The 7,836-nt window shown below is 34.9% G+C and overlaps 1 protein-coding gene across 1 annotated transcript in view; it reads right to left on the bottom strand.

Annotated features, from left to right (window-relative positions):
- LOC113237221 (ras-related protein Rab-37-like) overlaps positions 1–7,565 on the bottom strand; it is a 75,309-nt gene extending 67,744 nt beyond the window's left edge. The window contains exons 1-2 of the mRNA XM_026473568.1: positions 7,349–7,565; positions 2,070–2,180 (exon numbers count right to left, since the gene is read on the bottom strand). Of these exons, the coding sequence (XP_026329353.1) occupies positions 2,070–2,180; positions 7,349–7,510 (273 nt within the window). The 5' untranslated portion in view covers positions 7,511–7,565. The remainder of the gene's footprint in view (positions 1–2,069; positions 2,181–7,348) is intronic.
- Positions 7,566–7,836: the final 271 nt, after the last annotated feature.

The raw sequence follows: 7,836 nt of genomic DNA, 5'->3' as shown, positions 1-7,836 counted from the left end.
ACACACACACACACACACACACACACACACACACACACACACACACACATAGATATAGATATATATATATATATATATAAAACTTTAGTTTACAATGTCATGCATATCGGTCGAAGAACATTAGGTTAATTTGAAGATTGTATAGTTTTATTAGGCGCCAAGAAAGCTTCGCTCACTACGCTTGGGTAGGCTCCTTCCCAGGTGAGCGTATATTTAAAAGATTCAAAATTTTTTTTTAACAATAATAACAATAATACATACACAGAGCCGCGCACTAGGAAAACCTTATATCGCGGGTGCCATGGACACACACAGAGACAAATTACACACGAATTAAACCCAAACTCATGACAGAAAGAATTAAATTTAGGCCATACAAACATTTCTCCCGGCCCGGGAATCGAATCCGGAACCTCTGCGTGGCAGACCAGAATGATACCGTTCGGCCACGGAGGCAGTTAAAAATTTAATACTATTTCCGCTGCAAAAAAATGTAAAAAATGTAAGCGCTACAGAAGTATTAAAAATAAGTGCTTTTTATCATATAATGCCGTATCTTGTCGATAACAAACAGCTCAGTAAGGCCAATTCTAGAGTGCTAATATTAGCCTGTTTTGTACTGTTCTGTAATCTATATAAAGATTCATGTATGGTATATATATATATATATATATATCTAATAATCGGCTTGAAATCTTAGAACTAGAATGATAATGTGTGTTCGTTCTTCTTCTTATTATGAACATGGCAGGCTGTAGCACAAAATCAGCGGCGTTGTGAAACACTCCGACATTGTGCTGAGCTACAGACCTTTTTATCTCACACCACTATGGTTATTAAACACAGTGTAGAGCTTTACATTTTTATAATAATAATAATAATTAATAAAATCTTTATTTCTTAAATAATAATGGCTGGAGCCTCCTTTTAAGCATATCCTGTGTGAGGAGGCACCGCTCCTCACTAATTAATAATGAGATAAATAAACGATTTTATTATTATTATGGTAATGGCTACTAAAACCTAATTAGAAACATAATTGGCATAATGTGATTGCCATTTGTAAATAAACGACTAAAGAAAAGATAGATTCGTTTCTTCCGTTGTATTCATTTTCAAATTGACAGTACGCTAGTTGACTCATTAGTGCAGGTGTCAAACAGCATTTATCACGAATTTGGACTTTGTGTGTAGAGCCAGCAGACAAAAATTTAAGAAAAAACATACTTAAATATGGTTTAAAATATAATAAAATGAAACTTCTTTATGTGTTATTATAGAAAACTTTTCCTCGAGGATAAGTTATTGGAAATCAATTGAACAGCAGGACCTATGTCCTCCCAATGGTGGAACACAAGAAGGAACTCTACATAGTTGTCGTTTAATGTGTGCGGTAATTTATTTCACACGTCACTGTTATTTCACCGTATATATTATATAGTAGATTTTTATGAGGGTATGCACAGATGGAGTGTAGTAACTCAGAATACGTTATGACTCAAATACTTAAAGCGTAAGTAGTGAATATACAAGTAATAAGTAATATAAAAACGCCTGTTTTAAATAGTTAAACGACAGATATGAGATCTTAATATTGTGATGGCATATTTTATTGTTCTCGAGTCACAGAGAGCAACTTACCTTAAGTAGACTTAGGAATAAAGTCCATTATAAAAACTAATTCCAAGTTCGTAGTTCTTTGACGACAGAGAAAAGGAAAACATCAAAGGGGAACTACTTACTTGGTCAAGCTCACAAAACTGGGAATGGTAGTTCCTTGTCGATTTTAAATCAATCAAAGAATACTAACTTACTTCTTTATACTATTATGACATAAGACTGCTCATTTCTTCTCTTGGTCAACATTCTGCAACATTCAAGCCTATTTATTATTTAAACTGGAGGTGAGCTCAAACTCAATTTTGCTAATGAGTTAGTTCTGTTTAGAGTTCTGTATACGAAATTAAGTATTAAATAGTGCAGTGACCGCAGAAACTCCAAAGTTCTATTTCAAAGTAGCTAGACCAAGTACCTACTACTACAGTCTTTGAAATCGTATGAGAACTTACCGTAAATCCTATACCGACTGTTGCGGAGAAATTCCCTGCTTGGAACTTGCCCGTCTCGAACTGCACTAGAAGAGATGTCTTCCCGACTCCGCTGTCGCCGAGCAGAATTGTCTGATGAAGAAAATTAAAAGCAACTGTAATTTGTGCCGCAATAAAGTTTTAATTAAAGACTCTGCTATCAGAATTAATAGAATTCAGGACTGTTTTATCATATAAGGACAACACACACTCATTGACGGTAATCACCGAGTATATAACCAGAAATAGAAACTAAATAAGGGCCATCCATCCCTGGTAACTCATCGGCCTTATATCACTTTTAAATATCGACTCTCGTTTGCGCTGAAATCACAATTTAGAAAGCTGATGTAGAACAGCGCCAACAACTGACATGTGTACGTCTCCGTATATTCCAAAAATATTCTGTATTTATTGTAAAAAAGATAATATCTCTAACTATGAGGGGCTGTTCCTATCGGTGATGTGGGAGAAACAGCAAAACCATCTAATTGCAAAACAAACGGAATCACCATGTGAAGTGAAACAATTGACGACACCCGTCAATTGTTTCGAATTCGGGATGGCCGATCGGAGCGCAGTTGTCACCGTACCATGTCATTATATGGCAGAATAGTTTCAAAGAAATTAAATGACATTTCGTCTCTATTGCTGGTTATATACTCGATGACGGTAATATAGATGTGGACATTACATTAATAAATTAATATTACAACAAACACGTTAATCCGTTGTTTAATATATATATAGCGTATATTAATTGTATAGCGGACACTTAGTTTTTTTTTATAATTAAAAACTATGACTTATTTAAATAAATGTGCTCTATTTCCAATTGCGGAAACGCATTAGTTCTTTGAACAACATTCATCAGATTTTTATCGCATTGTCTAAAGCAATATTCGAAAAGTAGAAATTATTGCATAATGCGAAGGGAGGTAATAATATAACGAATACATAGTATAATTAATCATATTGTACTTAGCTGCAATCGCGCAAAAACAGTTATACGGTAATTCTTTGAGTCGCATTTTACCTACATTACGAACCTATTATACCTGCTTCTTGAACACTAAAAGCGTATCTCTTTTGTTTGTACACTATTTTTTGTTTTTCGTAGTTTACGTACGAATTGCTTGCAATTGTTTCCTGAGAATGGCTGTTCAGCAAGTTGTGTTGAAGTTTTAATTTACCTGTTATTAAATATTCTCTTTCTATTTTAAAGAGTGTTAATAATTCAGACATATTAAGTAAGCTAACGGATAATGCACGTATTTAAGTCGAATTTATGCTCGTCATGTTTCGAACTAGTCCGTGATCTTCAATCATTCTTCACGCTGTTGCGGCGATAACACAACGAAAATTGCGCATCAAAGCCCTGACAGCCCTGTGAGTGACCAAGGTGGCGGCGGCGAGCAACTACTCTCAATTGCTTCATTCTTATTAAAGTCTCAGAAAAACTTTATATCTAAATTTTTTCTTCAATAAAACAGTCAAAGGTTGAATAAATTGCCTAACATTATCAAAGCATAACTTCACCTCTCAATGTCAATTTAATTCACGTGCCCCCAATGCCCTGTGGATATTTATTTTACTTATTTCCAAGTCTACCTTTCATCTTTTGCAAGATTGAGTGATATAAAGAACATTTTAAATTGCGATTTAAAAGTATGAATACCATAAAATGTACTCTATCGAGAAATTTTAAGTTGTATAATTGCTGCTAAGGAATTCTGCTGAACGGCTTTTGCATTCGTAATAAGTCTGCAGAAGTAACTAAAATAAGCAACAGGGAATCAAAGTAGTAAAAGGACCAGTTCATTATAGAAACAATTAATTACATATACTTTTAGAGCATTTTGTTGGTAAAAGCTGTACATGGGTCTTCCTTGTAATTGTTATACGCTGCTCAAGTGCATAAAAGTGTTTGTTGTAGATGCAGTAAACACTATTGTGTTCTCAAGTTTTCGCGATTGAATAACACTTTTTTATAAAAAGAAACCGACGTCAACAATGTGTGGAATACATAATTGTATTTGCCGAATTTTATTGAAATCGGTTAACATTTCTGTTGGAAGTGGATGAAACTCAATATACCGGATTCATCCCCTGATTTGACTCCCTTAAAGGTGGAATATTTTCTTCAAATTTGTATGGGACTGTAGATGGTACTGATTATCGAAATCGATTCACAAATGTCGGAATACTCGCGTAACATACACACACAAAAATAAAATACAGTCAAATTGAGAACTCCTCCTTTTTTAGAAGTTGGTTAAAAAGAACCATTAATTTTGAATATAAAAATGGCAATTTTTTTCAAACACACCAACGTTTCACTCTTTACAAATCCTACGGCTATTAGTGTCAACTTCGTCATGGTTTGGGAACAAATGGTACAAACTGCTTCAAACAAAATTGTTTGAAAAAAAATAAACAAATTTTGAAACTACACGATTTTGGAATGGAAAAAATACTTTCATTTTCAAATACATCTATTAAATAAATCTATTAAAATATCTATAACACAGGTAAATTACTCGTAATATAATTTTTGTCTCACAGGGAAGAATATCTACGATAACCGCTCACGCGATACATGCAGCCGTAGACGCATACCTACCACACCTAGAGGTGCCGGTGATGATTTTATACCGATTTATCGGATATCGAAGTTATAACAGGTAAAAGAACTAATATTAATTGCTATTTCGGTAACTACTCTAGCAAACCATAAAGTTTTTAATGCCTGGGTCTATCATTTAAAAAAAGTAAACAGCTTCAAAAATACGTCACGACAATCGTGTGTGTTATTGTTTGGGCTGGTGATTTCGGTGTTTATTTATTGAAAACATACCGTAAGTAGCGTTTTTTAAGTTTACCCTGAATATAAATGTTTATAAACTATATACTTTAAGGAGTAATTTCATGGTAAACGTTAGAACCACTCAAACGGAATAATATCATATTTATCCAAGTACACCAAAAATTTCATTAGTGCTTTTTAAGTGCAAGATTTGCGGTGTATTACTGCATTTTATTTGAGATGATTTTGTTGGTAGTACGGAGGGTATTTATTTAGCAATACAGAATAATAATTTTTATTTATAAAAACTTGTATTTAAACTGAATGCTTTTCTAATTTGCGAAACCAAATAGCCGCCATTTTGCGGTAGGAGGAGCGCATCGCGTGAGCGGGCAAAATTCAAAATAAAATACTTAAAATCACATATTTACATAATGTATTAATACAAACGAACCCTATTTTTGTTTATTAGTCAGTTTGGCTTTTTACTGTTATAATTTAAATCGACGATATATAAACGAAATAACAAGGTGTACAGTAAATGCTAGCGATAGTATTTCAATAATGTTCATTCATTTAATATTTCAGTATCAAAATTGTTCATGTGAAATTCGCCGCCTTTCCCGAAAGTACAAGAGCACAAGTTCGTCGTTAACTATTTGTTCCAGTTATATTAATACAATAATAGAACACATAGAAAAAAATCCTTTAATCCGGCTGGATTCCAATCAGCGTCTACTAGTAAACCGTGCTAGACGCTATGCTAACTAAGCCACGGAAATAACCAGCGGACCTTACGAATTTAATGTATATAATAATGTGTTTGTTGAAGATCTTTATTTAGGTTTTTTACGACTTTTTTGCCGTAGCGCCATTGAGAAATCTATTTCTTCACTCAGTAGTATTTGTTACAGTTGTTGAGGCAGCTTTATGCTACGCAGTTGTAATGGAAGTGAAGGATTCTTAAAATTATACCCTAAAAGCGCGTCGCGTTAGTACAGATATGTCGCGCGAGATCTCAATGCGAGAATAGCAGTATCTCGCACTTTATGTCGCTCTCGCGACAGTCGCGCCTTTTCGTGCTAGCCCTGCTGGTTGCACAGGGCCTACAGAACTCGCTGTACCGCTTACGTCTAATTAGGAAATAATCGGAAACGAAATGAGAAACTTTGTATAACAAATTTGTGATGCTAGCGGCATTGTGTAAACACAGGTAATAATCCAACAATATCTTAATCATCACAGTCGTTTCTCACATTTCTATCCAATCGTAAGCAAAATAAATTAAAATTGAATAATTAATCTGTACCAGCAATAACTTGATTGTCACCGGCGTTTCTGAGAACAGAACAGTTTATTCTTTAACTTAGAAGATATTTAACGAAAAATATCGCATTACATCTACTAGATCGGTTACTTTCTTCAAATATAGATGTGGACGTGGAGAAGATTCGAAGATTTTAGTGTACTGCCACCTTACCTATTTCTGCCGCCAAGCAGTAATGTCAGCACTACTGTTTTTCGGTTTTGAAGAGTAAGGCTGCTGGTGAAATTACTGGCACATGGGCCTTGTCAACTTATGTCTCAGGGTGACGGACACATGGGTAGTGACCCGCAGATCTTTGCGATTTAAAGCTCTAAGTGGCACTGCAACCGTTTATGACAAGCGTAGCTTACCATCAGGCGCACATGTTCATCCCGTCATTTGACATTATATATTAAAAAAATAATAAAAGTTGTTATGCAATGTCTCTCTATTATTACTTCATAGAATACGAATACAACTTACATTATTTACCACCGAGAAAAGCTTGATTTCCATTTTCATTTCAAGCTTGTACCTGTACATTTCTAATTACTCTAATTCTCCCAAAAAACGCGTAATTAAAGCGGTACAGTTTTTCGAAGAAGTGAAAAAGACGATGGATTTATTACCCGTGACACCGACACGGCAGCATATCCTCGTCGTTGTATGAAACTTTCAGGTGTTTTATTTGGGAAATCCGTCGCTGCGAGATTACACTGTCGGATAAAATAGTCAGGCGTTTCGATTGTTCGTTATTAAGTGAAATGAATGTTCATAATGAAGTGAAAATGTTGTTAATTAGATTAGCGTGTTGTATTATGCCTAGATTAAACAATTTCTTAAGGTACGCCACTGGGTACATATCCTGTTATATGCCATGTCTAAAATGGATTGCACAGATATGTGTCTATGTTTGCACATTTTGAGTCAGGATATTTGGAATTCTCTTTGCTAAGTATTTAATCAGTTGGCGCATGTCTATGACGTCAGGGAAATAGGGAAGTTGTCATGTTACGACTCTGTCACCTAGGAATTTTGGAATGAAAGCGAGGGGAAGAACGATATTAGAATCCAATTAGTCTTTATTATAATTGTGTTATAACTTTATTGACGTTTGCGTCATTAACAAATGTATATTAGATTGCTTACCTTATGTACAGGGACGTCGTCGTCCTGTTGAAGTCGCGACGGGGTGTCAGTGGGGGGCTGATAGTCTCTATACCCGGTAGGAGAGGGGGTCCCCCGTTGTGCTGGAGCCCGCAAAGTCTCATCCTCGAATACATCATCGCTCATGCTGTCGTCTGTTGCCATTTGCTGTTAAAAATAAACGAGAATTCGTCAATTTTGATAACCATGTTCTGTAAATGGGCGTATACAGACCCGAATTTCCTCTATATTGCGGGTAATGTGATTACACTATGTTACAACGTCCGTTCCGAAAGATGCTACACAATCGGTTTTATTGTTATATGTTAACAAAGAAAGTTTCGATTTACTAACGCAAGACATCCAATAATATTGTCGTGGTTACGTTAAGTTACTGCTTAATCTAAAAGAAAATGTTTCGACAAATTTTGAATAAAAATGCTAATAACAATCATGTCGTCTGTTATATGAATAATACGACAATATTGGAT

The sequence above is a fragment of the Hyposmocoma kahamanoa genome, unplaced genomic scaffold (assembly GCF_003589595.1).
Source record: "Hyposmocoma kahamanoa isolate Upper Pololo Valley unplaced genomic scaffold, ASM358959v1 93, whole genome shotgun sequence".
NCBI lineage: Eukaryota > Metazoa > Arthropoda > Insecta > Lepidoptera > Cosmopterigidae > Hyposmocoma > Hyposmocoma kahamanoa.
The sequence above is the reverse complement of the archived record's forward strand: the minus strand, read 5'-3'. Positions and strand labels throughout refer to the sequence as shown.